This window comes from Oenanthe melanoleuca, chromosome 17 (genome assembly GCF_029582105.1).
Source record: "Oenanthe melanoleuca isolate GR-GAL-2019-014 chromosome 17, OMel1.0, whole genome shotgun sequence".
In the NCBI taxonomy this organism is placed as follows: Eukaryota; Metazoa; Chordata; class Aves; order Passeriformes; family Muscicapidae; genus Oenanthe; species Oenanthe melanoleuca.
Window position 1 is genome coordinate 4,816,768 of NC_079350.1, and position 18,960 is coordinate 4,835,727.

At 43.3% G+C, this 18,960-nt stretch overlaps 1 protein-coding gene across 3 annotated transcripts in view; it reads left to right on the top strand.

The window, feature by feature from the left end:
• The window catches only part of RAPGEF1 (Rap guanine nucleotide exchange factor 1), an 82,619-nt gene that overhangs the window by 25,057 nt on the left and 38,602 nt on the right, over nt 1-18,960 (top strand). For all 3 annotated transcript variants that reach the window (XM_056505361.1, XM_056505362.1, XM_056505363.1), the window contains exons 2-6: nt 5,995-6,134; nt 10,417-10,595; nt 13,257-13,413; nt 17,544-17,632; nt 17,968-18,120. In XM_056505361.1, the coding sequence (XP_056361336.1) occupies nt 5,995-6,134; nt 10,417-10,595; nt 13,257-13,413; nt 17,544-17,632; nt 17,968-18,120 (718 nt within the window). The remainder of the gene's footprint in view (nt 1-5,994; nt 6,135-10,416; nt 10,596-13,256; nt 13,414-17,543; nt 17,633-17,967; nt 18,121-18,960) is intronic.

Below are 18,960 nucleotides of genomic sequence, written 5' to 3' on the forward strand. Positions count from 1 at the left end.
TACAAAGGTTAGGGTGGGCAAACTTCCTGATTGACACTGGACCCTCCCTTTTTTTTTTTTTCCTTTCCAGGTCTTCTTTTGTTTCTGCATTAATTCTCTTTGCTTCAGTCTCTGGGGATAATGGCAAAGTTGAAGAAAGTAAGCTCAGAGCTGGGAGTAGGTCTGAGGCTTTTGAGCACCCATGATGCAGCAGAGAGATGCTGATGCATATAAAAGGGATATTTTAATTCTGTTCTGTCACATTCTGTCTTTTCTGTACTCAGGATCGCAGCTCATCCTTTTGGGAACATGCAGCATTGCACAAGTGCTGCATATCAGCATTTTTAGGCTGCTAAACATCCTCAGGATTTCTGGAGAAAGAGGGTGTGAAAAGCAGTTGAAGGCTGTTTGCAGTGTAATGGGAGAGCTAGTGACACACTGCAGGTGTGAAAGGATGGAGAATTTATTTGGGGTCCTCCTCATCTGTTTCTTCAACACTCCTTGAAACCTCGTGCTTTCTCTCCACGTCATAGTTACACTTTGGCAAACTAGAACATTTTGTCACAAGACAGGATTATTAAAATTTATTTTTACAGATGCCCCTGCAGTAGTTTTCTGTTGCCCACAGCTCACTGGTGAGCATCACACTGTGCCTCCTGTGCCAGCTCTTCTGCAGAGGAGCTCAGCTGTTTCCTGCAAAGCTCAAAGGCTTGGATTTTCTGTCAGTCACTGATTTTAATATTTACATTACAAGAGAGTCCAAAAGCTTTAGCCAGGGCAAAGACCCCCAGGTCTGTGAGCTTACAGGTATGTACCAGATAAAGCTCTTGCCCTAAGAGTGGAAGGGAATTCTGGTAATATTCATATAAAAATTCTAGTGATATTCATATAAAATCTGGGAAGACCTGTGCTTTGCAGAATGTTCTGTGATTAGCTGTTCTGTGGTAAGCTCTCATGTGCCTCTCTGCCCATCCTGAATCACCTGTTTTCCTGTGTTTCTGAAAGCTGAATTTGCATCTGGAGTAACCCCAGCCCCAGAGGCTCTTGCTGGGTGCTGCATCACAGCACAGACACCCTCAGCAGAAAGGTCGTTTCTGACTCCAGCTCGTTATTTTTGCCTTTTGCTTCAGAACCCTTAAAGTCCCTGTCAGCTAGGGTTTAGCTGAAGCCTTGCAACTTCTTTTTTGTCTTCTGAAATGATGGAGCTGAGCCCAAGGGAACAAATGCCATTTTAATGGGCATCGTTGTGTAACTCATTACATAAGTCACTGCTGCCTTCAAAGGACTCGTGGCAAAAGTGGCAGGAGCAGTTGATTAAAAATGTGCACAATGGCTTCATTATGGCATGGGGAGAGATGTCTGCTGTTATTTTTAATCTGATAGCTTTTAAATATGGGCATCCAGCAGAGACCCAAATGGCCTTTGAAAATGGGGCCATTTGTGGAAAAAGATTTTTAGAGTCCACTTCATTCTTTCTAACAAGCCACAACAGTCAGGATAAGCTGGAAAATGAACTATAACCCTTTTTTAAGGTTCTGTCTCCTCTAAAGCTGCAAGGTTTTGGTGTCTCAACACAGAGTGAGAGAAAACGGAGGGTTTAGTTTTTCAGGTGAAGAGAAGGTACTGCATTCTGAAGCTTGTGGGGTTTTAATTTAAAACAAATCTATTTTCAATTAGTTTTATATAGACGAGTTGAGCAGCCTGTCCCAGCTGCTGGAGCCTCCCTGCCATGGAGCAGCAGTGACAGAACCAGGAGCAGGAGGTGCAGAAGCAGGCAGGGCATTATTTCCCATTTCTCAAGGCTCTGATGTGCTGCTGGTGAGTGGGACCCAGCAGATGGAAACTCTGCTGTGACTCAGCTCTGTAAAAGGCTGAACTTTCACTTTGACTTTAAAGCAAATCATTTGCTACTGGCTTAGCTTGGTGGAATTCACCAGCTTGTGTGTGTTCTGACTTATTCTGGCCTTTGTTTGAACCCAAGTGGAGAGTGGCCATTTGCCTATGGCAGAGGTGGATGTTGGGCTTTGACTTGCCAGCTTTCTCCTAAGCAGCCTTAGTTTCTTCCCCCACAAGCACATAAGCTGGTTTATCTCCCTTCCCTTCTAATGCAGTGTTGTTTCAAACCTGCAGCTCTTTCCTCAGCTGTCTCTTGGCAAACTGCAGCAGCAGTGGCTGGAGCTGGTGGCTGCTGGTTGCCCATGGCTCCCTAGCCATGGTGTGGGGGCTGGAGGATGCTGCAAGGCCCTGTGGCCACTCCTGGCAGCAGGGCTGGCTGGAGCAGGGATTCAGGAGAGCCTGGGGTGCTGTGTGTGTGGTCAGAGCCCAGGCACGTGCGGGGAGAGGAGCCTGGAGCTGAGCAGTGACTCAACAGCTGGAGCAGGTTCAGGGGAGCGGGATGGAGTCAGCTCTGACACCAGTGACGTAGTGAAGCTGCCAGGCAGAAATAAGAAACTCAGATCTGTAATAAACTCATTTTGAAGGGCTTTTTTTTCCAGTTGTGTGCAGCAGCAGAGCATCCAGACACATGGAATATGAGGCGATGGAAAGTCAGTTGTTCCTTTGAGACAGAAACACTTTGATACAACTTTTTTTTTCCCTCCTTCTAGTTGAAATCACTTCATTGAGTTTATTACTCTGACTTTTCCCATTCATCTCACAAATATTTGGACACTGCATGGAAATAAGTGCAGGGTACCCTTGTTCTGCACACCAGAGAGGAGAAAGCCAGCTCTGAGACTCCAGCTAAACACTGCTGGCTATTCATCAACAAGAGGGGAGGGTAATATGATAGAATAATTTCCAGTGGGCAAACTCCCAAGCTCAGAACAACCTCAATGCTGCATTAAGGGGTTTGGTTACTATAGATAGGCAGGAAAGAGCAGAGGGACAGAAGTGGTTTGAGCACTGCCATGGCTCTGCTTTCTGCCCCTGTGTATGTTATCAAATTATTTAATCTGTAAAGGCATGCTGTGCTGTTTGAGCTTTTTAACTGGACAGACACACAGGACCTGTAAGATATTTAAATTAGGATATAGTATTAAAAAAAGTTACTTTTTCAATGTCAGTTACTTTTTCAAGGCCAGTGCTGTGGTAACCAGTCTAGGAAGTCTTGCTCAGCTGTGCTCTTAGGAGGAGAGTTTCAGGCTTATGTAAAAGCTTAGGTCCCTTACACCTGTGATCTAGAATCCTTCCTGCTCGAGTGTCACTTCTCCTTTATAACACTTCATCCAGATTCATTACAAAGCAAATTCTGTTTATAATGCTTGAATGATGTACCAGCTTGCAAACTGTAAAGTCCAGAGTGCCCAGTAATCCTGATGGCATTCCCTGAACATGGAGTGAACAGTGATCCATGAGCAGGGGGAGGGCTGAGGGCCTGCAGAGTGATGGAGATGCTGTAGCAGAGTCACTGACTCAGCCCTGCTCTGTTCAGACAAGTTGCTTCACCTCTGTGCCTGCTTCCCATCTGCAGAGTGAGGTTGAGGCCTGGCTGTTTAAGGATGAGAAGGATGTGTTTGTAATGTGCTTGGAACAAGAAAAGTGCTATTTTAAGTGCTAAGTGTAATTGAGTGTGAGAGAATATTGGTTTGTGACTCATTTGTTTAACTGCAAATGCATCAGAAACTTGTGAGCAGATGAGAGCTGGAAAGTGCTTGGTGCAGACAGAAAGCCATGGCAGTAAAAAGCTGCATTAATTTGTGATCTTCAAAGCAGGACTTAGCAGGGCTGTTCAAACAATAAACTTTATTATTTTTGCAAATGTCAGCTGCTTTACTTCACCACTACTATTTTAAGCAGTTTCTATTCTGCTCCAGCCACTTGCTTCTGTCCTTGCTCTGTGTGTCTGTCTCCCCTCAGAGTGTGGCACACACATGATTTGTGTTTGCTGTGACCAGAGGGTGAAAAGAGCAAAGGAAAAGTGTTTGGCTGCTGCTGGTGGTGAAGAGGATGTGCTGTCAGCAGAAAAAGAACTTTCTCTGGTGACATCTCCTCTTGGAGGTTCCTGACCATGCAGGTACATTGGTTCTACCCATGGAGGTGGGTAGAGATGTCTGGTGGCAAGGAGAAAAGGAAATGGTAATCTTCTGAAATCTTTCTCCCTTTCAAATATCTTATCCCTACAATGCAAAATTATCACAATAGGTGACCAAGGGTTTTGTAGGCATTGAGTGTTTCCTTACTGAGACCAGCAGTTTGGATCTCACTGCAGCCTGTGGAGGAGCCAGACAATTTGTTGCTGTCACCATTACTTCCCTGTAGATTAATTATTGTAATTGTCTGCCAGTTCTAGAAAAATTAATTCAGAGCCATGATTTTTCATGGCGAGCACGCATATGCGTGCAAATATGGAAATTCTCATATGGTGTATGGAATAAATACAAATTATTTTCTGGGGAGGAGTTCAAGAGTTTTATCACAGCAGCCAGGAACTCTCTTCAGTGGTGACCTTCAGCACCCTGTGGAGACAGAGAGGTTTTAAAGGTTTGGAGATCCTCTTGTGGATGTAAAGCACTGACGTAAATTGTTGCTAAGTTGGGGTGCCAGCTGCTGTAAGTGATTCTTCAGAGGCCAACTGATACTCCTGGATTTATCTGCCAAGGTTTTTAGTGCCTCCCTCCTCAGTGCATTTAACAGGACTTTAGCATACAAAGAAAAACTGAGAAAACATTTACTTCAGTAAGTGGAGAACAGGTGTGCAGCCAGACCAGGCTTCACACAGCTCCCATTTGTAGGATACCTGCAAAATCTAGAGGACAAAGCTAAGCAGAGTGCTGGTGAGTGTGCTCACAGAGGGTCGTTACATGCTGCCAGGAAACCAGGTTAAAGGGAGCCAGGTTCCTTTCCTTGAGCTGTGGTTAGGTGGTTTCTGAGTGCGAGGAGCAGCACTGCTCTGTGGTATTTAGCTGCTGGGTGCTGGATTTGACTCAGCAGCCTTTGCTGTTTGCAGCCTGCATGCTAACAAGGTGCTGCAGTGCTGCATGCACAGGGCTGTCCTCTGGGCTCCTCACAGACAGTGCAGTCAATGCTCAAAGAATCAAAAAAAAAAAATGAAGCATGCAGCAAAACTGTGCACTTTTCTTGATAATCGAGTTAGAGACAAGTTGGGTAACTTCTGTTGAATTATTTGGGTTGCTAGAGAGCAACTCACTTTCATTTATTAGAGTGCTCTTTGCTCAAAATACTTCCTAAATTGCTCTCTGCAAGGCAGCTTAGTTTTATTTAGCTTCATGGTTAAAGAGATAAAAATGTATTTCAACAGTAAGTCTGCATATGGCATGATTGCAGGCCTTTGAGATTTCTGCTTTTAGGTATTCAAAAAACAATGAAAAGACAATTGTTAGAAGGGCTGAGCACTTCTGCAGTTCAGCTCCTGGTATAGAAGTGGTTTCTCTGTTCTGTTTTTTCTGGTGCACTAGAAGTGAAATCCATTGCAGATGACAAGGGCTGGCATTTTTGTTCAGATCATCCATGGGGCCACATTCAAAATTGATGCTGCAGAGTGGGTGGAGATCAGCATCCTGGGAAGGGCATTATTACCTGGGGCTGTTCTCCATCCCTGTAGCAGCAGAGCCCTGACCCCCAGCCAAGGGCTCTGCTCTGCCAGAGCTCTGAGCCACTCATTTCATCCCCTTGGCTCAGCTGCACGGTGAGAGCCTCCTTTGTACAGTACTTTGGGACCTGCTGGAGACAAGTGCTTTGTAGAGAGGTGGTTTTCCTCTTCTCTCCAAGGCACAGAGCAGTAGCAGTCCCACTGTCCCTGCCTCTGCTCTGCAGTGTTCCTGCCTCCAAGGGAAAGCAGGAAATGATGGTGATATTGTGGTTGAGGAAGGCAGGAAATTATGGTGGTGTTGTGGTTTGAAGCATAACACAGAGCCACAGTTTATTAATTTTCTTTATTGTGTTCCACCCAATAAATTTACAAGTGGTGCAAGTGTCTTCCAAATAATGCTGTAACACATCCCTGTTTTCAACATATCTGCCCTAATCCAGTAATGCTTTTCTGTGTCTTTCTAGATTCTGAGCGTTCCCATCTCTCCTCGTTCACGATGAAGTTGAAGGGCAAGTTTCATTCACCAAAAATAAAGAGAACACCCTCAAAGAAAGGGAAGCAAGCTGAGCTGACAGTGAAAACACCAGAGAAGTCAGTGAACAAAGTAAGCAAAGGCCATGTTCTGTTGTCCTGATGGTTTCTTGCTTCCTAGCACTCAGTGTATCATAGTCTGGTGTGTGAATTTGTCCTCTGCATAATTCTGCAGCTCAGGGATCCTCAGGGTTACTTTCTGGGTACCTATAGACAGCACTGTGTGGTATTAAATCAAGGCATGTGCTTCCCTTTGGGAAAACATGATGAGACCTCCTTCCACAAGCATTTAAACATCTCATTATGGGACGTGGTGTATGGCCTGACACATCCCCACATGCACACCCTGTGGGTTATGCTCACAGCTCCCAAAGAGCTGCCTGGTTTTGGGGTGTGATCCTTTGAAAAACCCCAGACCCAGGCAAGCATATCCTTGAAGTTGGGCCAAAGATGTGCTCAATCTAGGGAGAGTCACACAGAAGTGTTCGAGCAGCTGCTGATCCAGCACAAGGTTCCTCAGACCAGATGCACTGCAGGTCCTCTAAGAAATGAGGTCACAAACTGGTCTGTGTTATCTCCCCTCCTGCTGTGACCTGATTGTGCAGCTGGAGACAATCTCTGTGACAACACTCTTGCAGTCAGTTTTCAAGTACAAATTGAAGCCAGAAGAACAGTGGAGGTTGTTTAGGATAATCAAACATCATTCTCAGCTGTTAAAGTCTCATCCAGTGTGCAGCACCAGATATGCTGAATTTTTCAGATTATCTCTGCTGAGAGTTGTTGTAGAGTTACTGAGAGCAGCCAGCAAGATAAAGTTTCCTTGGGCTGTGTGACTTGCTCAACACCCAGAGAAATCTCTGCAGCACATCCTCATCCTGTTCTGCACCATCATGTGGAAGATGATGAGGGTTTTTTCCCCAGGAGGTTGTGGAAGGACTGTCTAGGGAGCCAAACACCCTGCATTGCTGAGTGCTGTTTAAAAATAAAATTTACAAAACCCCAAACCAACAGTGAGAGTACTCTTTGAAGGCTTTTAATTCCAGTGATGTTTCAGGATGGTATCTTGAGATAATTTTGAGGGCTTCCTTTAAATTGGTGTGTGACCACATTAAATACATTAGAAAATGAAGAGCCATTTGCAAAATGTGGTCTATAGAAAATGCATATTAATAATCGATGAAGTTTTTGCTTTTCTATTTTTCCTCTAAAAACAGTGCAAGAGGATTTACTAATAAGCCATTCTGGACATTAAAACCAATTTTTGTGTACACATTGAGATTTTTTTAATTGGAAAACAAAACACTTGCAACATTTTTTATTACTGTACATGATTATTTAAGCTGCATTCATTTTTATACTGCAAAATACTGTTGATTTCTGGCTCATTCCTTTTTCAATAGCTACTGTCCAACTAATCAATTAGTTGGATGTAGTCAGCTCATTAGCTTTGTGTGGAGAGAAGAAGATGTGCCTGGATTGTGGCCAGGTTTTCTCACTGGAATATAGACATCAGTTGACAAACAGGAGATCTTCTGTCAGAAGGCTCACTTGATAAACCAAATATCATCCTTTTCTCCCTCTTAAGTGCTTAAGATGCTATTTTTGTGCTCTTGAAGTAGATAATCACTGTAGAGCAGAAATAGCAATACTAAAAATCAATGTAAAATCATGATGTGTAAGCTGAAGGACATGCTCAGCTCAAGCAAACATCATCATCTCCTGTTCCCCTTTATATCTGGATAGAGGCAGCATTGGGGGAGTTCTTTTCAGAAGCTCCTTTTGTCCCCTGAGCCCTGTCTGTGATTCTCACCCTATTGCAGGAACAGGAGTGTCCTTCCTTGCTATATACAGACTTATTGTAGGTTTTCCACTGCCAAAATGTAAGGAAAAAAGGGATGATTCCTGCTTTTGTAATTGGGTGTATTCTGTACAGCTCACTGTGACCCTTTTTGGGTCAGCTATGTCTCATCCATGATGCATTTGCAACTTGATTATTAAGGGAAAATTTCAGAAATCATCCAAAAGTATCTGTATGTGTCAGGGGGTGGAGAGGAGATGCTGTTTTGCCTGAGTTGTAACTTATTTAATGCCCAGAAGAGAAATGGGTGGCTGCCCCATCCCTGGAAGTGTTCCAGGGCAGGTTGGACAGGGCTTGGAGCAGTCTGGTCTGCTGGAAGCTGTGGCAGGGGGTGCAGTGAGATGAGATTTAAGGTCCCTTCCAATCTTCCAACCCAAACCATTCCATGGTTCTGTGCACACCTACACACACCTACATATGATACCTTTGGACCTTGGAAGAGGATTCATAAAAAAGTGCTCCTGGGGACTGTCACCCAGGGCACTAGAAGGGGAAAAAATAAAAATAATATTTTTTTAAAAATAAATAAAATTTTAAAAATTTTAAAAATAAAAATTAAAAAAAAAAAAAAAAAAAAAAAAAAAAAAAAAGAAAGAAAAGGGCTGTGTCCCAGACAGTGGCTGGTGGCTGGATTCACATCCCTTGCTGTGCTCAGAGGAAGGATCTGTGTTTCCAGTTGTCATTCTCAGCCCTGAGCTCTGTCAGGCCCATCCCTCCTGTGCACCAGGAGAGTGTTTAAGCCATTAAGTCACAAGCCTTTCTACAGGAAACAGTTATTGAATGAAACCCATAAACAGCCATCAGAGCAGGAACTGCAGTCCACATTTTTTCACTTCTGTTTAAGAACTTTGACTGCTGGACCATGGTCATACTTACCCAGGGAATTTACAGACTCTCTGATCCCCAAAATGTGTGAACATTTCATATGAACTGCAAAACCTTCTTGGGAGAGGCTGAGGCTCTCCATAGATTAACTCAGTGATCCTCGAGGTTGTTTCCAACCTAAATGTTTTTATGATTCTATATCCTGGAATAAACTGTGCAGTGGTGAGGGCATATCACTGCAAAATGGGAAATGTCATTTTTTATCCCAGTGAGTTGCCAGGATGCTCCTCAGCAAGGGAGTTCAGAGCACTGTGGGCTGTAGATCAGAACTTGAGGTTCCTGGCAGGAAGGGTTGTCCAAAGGGGAAGCAGCAGCAGATTTTGGGCACTGCCCAGATGAGATGGAAAATGACAGAGTGGTTTGCAGTTCTTGGGTTGGGACTGAGACTTCTGAAGTTGGAGCTAAATGGAACTTGGGATTTTAATCCTTTTATGCAACTGGCCCTAAATTACTAACCAGTGCTGCCTATAAATTGTTCTTCCTAAAACCTTTTGGGCTGCTGGCCTGATTTTACAGAAAAGCAGCAGTTTAACAGCTGACAGGAATATGGGGAGCACACAATGCCCATAGGACATTAATTCTTGAAGCTGAATTTACTGAGGAGATGATGGATGAAATCTGACTCTGCTAAACTCTGCTCCTTTTCTAGCAGTGTTCAGTAGTTAATTTAAATCTCACTTAGAAACTGCTTGTGGCATTAAAAGTCCTCCAGGCATGCTGTTGTAAACTTTTAAAAATTATCCCTGTCCAGAATTCCATTGAGGCATCATGTGTCACTTCTGAATTTCCCTCTCTAGTGTTGGTGGTGGCACAGAAATTGGTGACCACAACTCAGCTTTTTTCCAATGAATTGTTCCTTTCTGCAACATTCATTCATCAGTGCCAAAACATAACTTGCAGTTGGTCCTCATGGAAATTGTCTGAGTTCTCTTGTTCCAGCAGCATCACAAAATTATTGAGGTTGGAGGCTCATCAGAGTGGAGTTTATTTGGATGTTTTCATGTGTTTTACAAGGACGTAATTGGACAGGGAGTGTTGCCTTTGAAGTGGCAGAGGGCAGGTTTAGGTTTTAGATATTAAGAAGAAATTCTTCCCTGTGAGGGTGGTGAGACCCTGGCACAGATTGCCCAGAGCAGTTTTGGCTGCCCCATCCCTGGAAGTGTCCAAGGCCAGGTTGGATGGGGTTGGACAGCCTGGGACAGTGGAAGGTGTCCCTGCCCATGGCAGGGGGTGGAGATGGGCTTTAATGTCCCTTCCAACCCAAACCATTCTGTGAATTGCTTTTTCTTTCACTGTCCCTGTTTAGGGTGTGGGTTTAAAAGCAATGTCCTTGATGTCATCAGTGGTGCTAATCTTAGCCCAAAACTGATCAAGATCAGCCTTCAGTTTGGAATGCAGGTAATTCTGAAGGTTAAAACGTGGGTGTAATCTTGCACTGACTATTCCTTTGAAAGAGCAGTAATTCAATTTAAAAGTATTTGTGGTAAAAGGGTTTTTTTTCCACTCCTCCTGGAATACACCTCAGTGTCACCATACTTTGGGTTTGTTAAAGGAACCCTGCCCTTAAAAATACTGAAGTTTTAACATACCTCTCCTTTTCTTCCCTCTTCAGAATGTATCATGGCTGGAGGAAAAGGAGAAGGAGGTTGTCAGTGCATTGCGCTACTTTAAGACAATTGTGGACAAAATGGCAATTGATAACAAAGTGTTAGAGATGCTGCCAGGCTCAGCAAGCAAAGTGCTGGAAGCCATCCTGCCCTTGGTGCAAACTGACCCACGAATCCAGCAAAGGTGAGTTTCCCTCCTGGATTTAGGGATCCTGACAGAGCAACAGGCTCCTGCTTTATCTGAGGAACTGCCTGCAGGAGATGCTGGTGAAGTGACTGCTGTTTTTACTAATTGCATGGTGGTTTTCAGACATCATTTTAAAGCAGATTCCCTGCTGTGAAGAAGCTCATGCTGTGGAAAGATAAAGCAAATCAGGCTGCATTCATAGTGGAGGAAGGGATGGTTCTTAGCATAAGCTTGGAAATTCATCGTTTTCTACAGGGAGATTCTCTTCAGATGCTATTCCTGTTTCTGCAGTCCATGGTGGTGTCCTAAAAGCTAACAAATCCAATAACTTCACCTGAAAAAGGAGTTTATCTTCAGAGTAATCCTTTTTTGTGCTCAGTTTATCCACCCTGATCTTACAGAAGTCTGAGCCTGCACTCTTAACTGCTTTTTTTGGATTTTACTGGATCAGATACAGAAGTAAATAGATGTACTTCAGCAGATTAACCAGTTCCAAGTTCATTCCTGCTGCACTCAACAGATTATTGCTTTATGTTTTAACAGATTATGTGTATTATGTTTTTACCAGTTTGAAGCCAGGAAAGAAGTAGAAATTTGCCAAAGCCAAGCTCAGCATGGTTTATAAGAATTTGTGGTGTTGCCAAGCCATGGAGATATTGCTGGTGTTCATCTGATGGATGCTGGAGCAATTGATATACAGAAAACAAACAAACATTGTTGAATAATACAAAAAGAGCAAAATTAACATAGAGAAAAGCACAGAACTAAGCAGAGAAATGCAGGTGTTTGGTTCCTGAAATCCTGCCAGTTTTTGTGCTGTTCCTGTTTGTTTTCCCATTCAATATCTCCAGACTTTTTTCCTTTCAAGATCCTTATTTCAGTGCTGGCACAGGGTATGTTTATAATGTAGTTGAGATAGCACTGGGGTGCCAAATACTTTGCAAACAGAGATGCTCAGTTGTGTTTGGCCCCAGTGCTGAGGCCAGGGCTGCCTCTGGCAAAAGGAAGGAGGAAATGGGTCAGTCTCACACCTGTGGCTGGGACAGGTAAGATCCAGTTGAGGTTGGATCTGTTGAACCATAATGAGCAAATCTGTTAGAATGGGAGTGTCTCTAGACTGTGATAAGTCTCTCTTTCTGGAAACAGTATGATCCCATGTCCATGCCCTGCCTCCCAAAAAACCCAGAAGGGGATCTGCCTTTCTGAAAAAGCTTCTCTCCCTACCTGTGTACTTCAGGGGCAGGACACCAAGGAGTGATTCTGGCAAATCCCCCTCAAGAAAAGTGAGCAAGACTTGTGCCAGTGACAAAGAAAGCCCTACACTTATTGTTGGACTTCTTTTTACTTCAGGGGAAGCATGTGCATCGAGGAAAAAAGTAAATAAATCTTGCACAAAATGGGCTTTCAATTACTGCCTCCTTAGAAGGAAGCAGACTGAAGATTAATGGCAGAGAAATCAAAGCCTTAGAAAGAGATGGGGGAGGGCCCTGCTTAGGAAATATCTCCTACCAAGCTAATTTCATTTGAAATGAGAACAAATGGCAAGCAGCAAACCCTAAAAAAAAACCCAAACAACAACCAAACAATCAAGTCCTTGCCATTGTTTGTATCCCCTGGTTGTAACTTGACAATAGTTCTTCCCCCAGTTCTGCAAACCTCATTCACCTAAATAAACTCATTGGAGCTCATGGGCTCGATTCTTCTCTCACAGATAATGAAGTTACTGGAGTTAAGCCAATGTAGAATGGATACCAGAGAGAAATAGGAAGATTTGGAACAAGTTGTATCAGTAATGATTGCAAGATTACACCTTCTCTTATCTGTTTATGGTTTTGATGCAGCTTGAAATTGATTTAACATGACAAAGAATTGCTGAAGCGTTGCCATCAGCAGTACTGTTAACACACCTTGTTTAGTAATGAAGTCAGTGTTTTCAGAATGGCCAGGAAAATGCCTGGGAGCACTGTTGTTACAGTTAACTTTTATTTAAAGTTGTCATCCTTCCAAAACTTTTTTTTTTTTTTTTTTTTTTTTGCCTTTCAGAACAATAGCTTCAATTCTGTTTCTCATTAAAAACAAAACAAAGCAACACCCTTCCTCTTTCAAACCTGAAATTCATTCAGTTGGGTTTCTCTAAAGAAGTCATTTTAATTACGTGTTTTCAGGCATTATAAACAATGAGACAGTGATTTGTAAAGGAATGAATAGAGTCAGCTCTCACTGATCCAAGGTGGTTTTGGGGAGAGCTAATAAGGAAGGAGGATAATGCTGAAATAACATAGCTTAAACTGAAATGTAGGGCTTAAATACTTACCTTTAAAGTCAAGGCATAGGATGGAGCTGTAAATTAAGATGGAAAGAATGTTATTTTTAGCATTGCTGTGTTAACCTGCATCCCAGATAATTCCTTGTGATACCTGGGAATGAGCTGTTGATGGTTTGTACCTTCAAACTGTCATCATTTGGTGCTGGAGAGCAGAGAGCAGCTGCACTGGAGGAGAAGCCTGAGCTTTGTCACCTGCTCAGCACAAATTCTGGGTGTCAGAGAGCAAAGCAGTGAAATGCACAGTGTGAAACTCACTCTCTTAACGTTTGATAACATCTCCAAAATTTCTTTTTGCTCTTTTTTTGTCACCTGCTGCCTCTCCTGCTGTGCAGCTCTGCCATCTCATCCTGCTACAGCCGAGTGTACCAGAGCCTGGCCAACCTCATCCGCTGGTCTGACCAGGTGATGCTGGAGGGGCTCAACTCAGAGGACAAGGAGATGGTGACAACAGTGAAGGATGTCATCAAAGCTGTTCTGGATGGAGTCAAGGTACGTGAGACAAATACTGTAAATTTTATTATAAAGAGCATATAGTAATGTATTGTAGAGGAGATCTATGTAAACCACGTAAAATATGAAAATCCTATTTCTGCCTTCAATAAACTACCCCTTAAATCAACTGTTCCATAAGATGAATGTTCCTTCTTGGAGTGCTGGTTGAAGACTAGCACAGTTTGGCTCTGCATGTGAACTTCTGGCATGCTCACCCTGGCATTTGGATGAATTGGAAGAAGCAATGGATCTTTATTCAGCATTGTATTAAATTTTCATTCCCAGTCTCCCAGGCAGATTACAAGACGTGGTTTGCACATTTTCTGTCTCAGCAAAATAAAATGAAAATGCTCCCTTTCAATGCCCACAGAGAATGAAAGACTCCAGCTCCATTTTTTAAGAGAAATTTCAAGGGATTTGTCAGTGATACATCACCACTCTAAGCAGCTGGATTAGGGTGTGGAACAGGTGATGAGCTAAACTCAGTTTTCTGGAGATTAGTTTTACATTGCTAATGGAAATGTTTAACAGAAACCTTTGTATCCATTGTCAGACCTGCTTGTAGCATTCCCTCCCTGTTCCACCCTGGAAAAGCTGTTGGCTTTCCTTCTACCTCCTGGAAATGATTTCTGTGTCCCAGGCTTGTCTCTGGGCTGATCACTCACCTGTCCTGGCACTTGGTAAAAGTTTGGTTGACCTGGGCAGCAGTGGACAGATGTAAGATCTCCTGGGAATCTTATTTTGGAGACTGTAGAGGGAGTTTGATCTCTTTCAAGAGCAGGGCTGAATCTAAAGGGGAATGTTTGAATCAAACTACACAAGGAAAGGTGGGATAGAGTTTGAAGAACTGCAGCAGCTGTTTCACCTGCAGGTTTTGTATCAGGAACAGGTATCTTTCACTGAACTCAGACTCAGTTTTATTAAATGTAGCCAAATATAAAAATGAATTGGATCTCCCAAGCTTTGACTGTCACCTTTTCAGGCCTCTTGATTTGGTGTCTGCATCATCTGGATATCTCTTTAATGTTACTCAAACACAGTTACTAAAATCTGCTATTACTTTATGAGCCTTTTAAATAAATATCTTTGAAACAAATCATGTTTATCACTTAAAGAAGATGGATTTTCTAGGATTATTTTCACAATATGCTCTTTAACTTTAAGCTACACATTTTAAAAGTAAAGCTGGTCTTAAATTTGCACAGCAGGAGACAGGAAAAGAGTTTAGCCTAAAATCTCAGCTGCTGTTAGCACTGGAATCAGCAGCAATTTGCAGGATGTGAAAATCTGTGCTGTGGTGTCTGAGCTGTAATTCCCCAGCAAATGGTGAGTTATCACTGACTGAATGTGCACAATCCCAGGGAGAGATGTGTTACCCCCAGACCTGGAGCAGAGCTGTGTGGTCTCATGGCAGGAGACTTGGACACACATTGTTTTTGACTTCCAACTGTATTTAAACCCTTGGTACTGTTGCCTTTCAGGCAGAGCTGTGTCCTCTGTGGACTGGGGGAAGATCTGGCACTGGGGAAGGTTTTGGGTGTCTCATGTCTGGTCAGCCTTAGAGCAGATGTGTGGCTGTCTGGGGAGGTGGGAGAGTGTTTGCCCATCAAGAGGTCAGCATTTGGAAGCAGCATGCTTTCACCTCCTGCTCAGCAAGGAACAAGGTTTATTTTAGAAAGGCCAAGCCACATTTCACATCTGGAAGCAGAACTGAGAAGATGGACACTTCTCTCCAAGCAGAGCCTATTTTGTTTTTCTGGCAGATCACACAAGATCCACTTCCACATTTCAGTGCTTACTTCTTTATTTTCAGAATTAAGCATAAAGGAGACTCTTGCTCACCTTTGTTACTTGATATTTTGATCTCAAGTTTTAGGGCTTTGCTAGGCAGGAAGAAAATCCTTAGTTTGATTACATAACTTCTCAAAAATCCATCTCATTGTGGAATTTTCAGCTTGCTGAAGTAGCATAGTTTGTAGAGAGGCTGTAATTATGTCTAATTACTGCTGCAGGAATCTCTTTCCTTGCTGATAAGGAATAGCATAATGTGCATCTGGCTCAGTTGTGTGCAGATTACCTCTGTGTGTATGCTAAAGATTTTGGCTTGATTTCCAAATGCTAGCTCTCATTTGGGGATAGCAGAGAGGAGAAACATTCAGGGTCTGGTGATACTTGTCAAAGGTGGAAGGGAAGGTGATCCTCTCAGGCAATTGCAATCATTCATTGCCTTGGTGCCTCTGCTGGAAGGTGCTTTGGATTTTTTCCCCCAGTCCCAATGGTTTGAATAATTCTGAAGATACTTTTGAGCCTAACTGGGTTGGTTTTCTCCATTCCCATGTGGTAGACAACTGTGTGTCCATTATGGCTGGCAAAATAGGAAATCTTCAGCCCTGAGTGTCTGGGGCTCCTCAGCACTGCTGCAGCACAGCCACCACCACATCTGCAGTGTTGGCCTGGCTTTGGTTTTAGGTGGTGAGGAAAGGTCAGGAAAAAGATTCATTACACTTTCCCTTCCATAGCCTTTTCAGGGCCATGTTTAAGGAGGATTTTGGCTTTTGGTTTGAATGCACATACATTTTATTTCCCTGATTGTGCTCCTGTACATTTGCAGTCCTCGCTGGCCACCACCCCAAAGGCCCACAGGGTCCAACCCTGAGTCATGAGAATCTTCAAAAACCTTTTCAGCAGTGGAAATTTGTCCAGAGGGCAGAAAGGTGGCAATCCATTGTGTCATCACTCAGCCCCATGATGCCAAATGCAGCCAAAAGAATCAAGAGATGTTACTCATCAGGACACTTCTCAGAACACACTGTTCCCCACCGGGGCTCTCTGTCCCAGCAAGGACATCTTCACACTTTTGGTGCCCATGGACATCTGTTTGTGCTCCCTCTTCCTTCCCCCTGTGTGGGATGTTCCAGGACAGCTTTGGAAAGCTGAGGGTTTGTCCTGGTTTTGGTGACACAGTGTAAGTGGAGCATGGAGCCCAGAGTCAGCTGTGGTGGACACTTGGATGGTGTTTGCAGCTTTCTCCTCTTGTGTGTGTGTGTTAACCCATGGAGTTCCAGCTTTCAGTGCAGCCTTATGTAAAAGTAGCAGAACTGGAGTTTTCCTTCCTCAGAGGGGTGATGGCAATGACATTCCAGTTGCAGCTACTGCACTGGGAGAACAATGCCAGTTGTTTCCAAGCTCCACAGACAAGGACACAAAGATGATACTGCAATGATGACACTGTACTTCAGGCTGCTTTGAAAAAAAATATAATTAAAATTGATCCTTACAGTTTCCTTTGTGGGAGCCAATAGTGGCAGGAAGCACTGCCAGTTTTCCAGCCTGCCTGTAAGAGGGGCATGTGTTTGTATCTGGGAGCAGGATTTGTCAGCCTCAGACATCCATAAAATGTTCTCTCCATCTTTCTGGTGTGAATGATTGTTGCTTTGACTGCTGGCAGGCTTAGAGTTCAGGATTATCATGCCCTTATCTCTTTATCCAGAGCCTTATCTGCCTGTAACAGATCCACTACAGTAGCTCCTTGAATGATTAAGTCTTCTATTGGTAATGTGTTAAAAGGTGGCTTCAGGGGAAGCAGGCCTTTTAATAAAGATGTTCACTGGTCAATTTTTGGTTGGGCATCTTACAGAAAACTTGCTTTTTGAAACAAGAACATTCTTATTTATAAAATATAAAGCAATTATCTAATGTTGTTTTTGGCTAGATGAAGTACTCCACTGGGTAAGACTGTCTGGTACTTACATCTATGTATGTAAATCCAATTTACCATTATCTAGGGTGTTATGTGGATTGGAACACATTTGTGAGAAAGAGGAAAGAGGAAGCACAGCAAAGAGACACATGTGGGTCTGTGCAGAATCCCCATGCAGTCAGGGGTAATGAACTTCACTCAAACACTGCCAAAACTTCCTCTGGGTGCAGGCTGTTCCTTAGCAGCTGTTCTGCATCATTTGTGTGGTTCTGCACCAGACTTAAACCCAGCTCAGCTCTCTCTGTGTCCACACCATTAAACCATAACCTAGAGTTTACTGCAGCAGCATCCCTTTGTGTTCTGGGATGTTTGAGTGCAGCATTCAGCAAATAGTGATTATTCTCTTTTTCTTCTCTCCATCCACCAGGAGCTGGTCAGACTCACGATTGAGAAGCAGGAGCATCCCTCCCCCACAAGCCCAGTTAAACCCAGTTTGCCAGCATGTAAATCTGACAGGTGGGTCACTGATTTCTTCTGTGACTGATACAGAAGGGGTAACTTCTGACTCCTGACTCCTGAAGCTGTTCTTCATAGAGGTGGTGTAATGTTCTTTATGTGGCCCCCCCACTCATTTCAGTAAAAGAGAATATGCTGTGATAAAAAAGACACCAAAATCTGGCAGTGAAACATCCCTTTGTGTCACATGCACACTGAGCATATACATGGAATTCCACCTGCAGATGCTCTAGGTGTCTGTCTGATAGCACATGATTTCAGAAAGGTTAGAATCTGTCAGCAGGCTGTGTTCCAGCTGTGGTTTATAACCTACAGTCTGTGTTTTGCATGTGCAGCCCATCAGAACTTCCCCTTACCGACCGGGAAATGGAGATCCTCAACAAAACAACCAATTTGACTCAATCCAACGAGCTGCTGACTGACTCCATGGATGAAGAAGTTGCACCTCCTAAACCCCCTCTGCCCAGCATTCGTGTGGCAGAGAACAGGTAACCCTGACCAGCCAGCTGGCTGAGCAGCACCAGTGCCTCTTACCAGCCTGCTGGTTTTTAAACTATCTTGCAACATGTGCACAAGAGAGGAGGGTTAGTGTTGCATTTGGATTTCCAGTCCTCCAGAATAATTCCTCCCTGCTCCTGGACTCTGCTTTGTGTTGTCTCTCTTATTATTTTTTGTGTCTTTTCCTTTCCTTCTTTTTGTGTGAGGATAGTACCATGCCCTGACATCCACACATGAGAGGCATCACATAAATCAGTAATAACATAATTACATAAAACTCTGTGAATCCCACTCTGTACAAGTGTCTTGGGTTGCTGTATCTGATGGGAAATGTTCCTTTAACCTCAGAGGCAGTTACCAATCTGTCCTGCACAGCCAGGTTGTTCTGCTTTGCCTATCAGCTTAAGAGTGAAAGCCAAGAGTGTGAGAAAAAACCCTTGTGCTTGGTTGTTCTTACCCTATTCTATGAGTAACCACATGAAAGTTTCTATGTTCTATTTTGAGAAGGAAGAGAAAACCCCCAATTTGCAGGTTTGTGTGTGTGTGTGTGTTGTTTTTCTTCTCTAGTACTGGTGCTAATGCTGTGAAAAATGTGTTGTGTTAATTTGAAAATGTGGCATCAAGGGCTGTGGTTGACAAAAAGAATCACATTTCTGTGTATTTTATGAATTCTCAAAGGTTATATAAAAATTTCCTGGTATGTTCTAAGAACTCTGTGTGCTCTTGGGAACTTCTCAGGCTTGATGACTACAGGAATTATGTGTCATTAGAAAAACTAAAAGTCAAAGGGTTAAACTCTCACAAGTTACTGCAAATGTGTGGGTCTGACA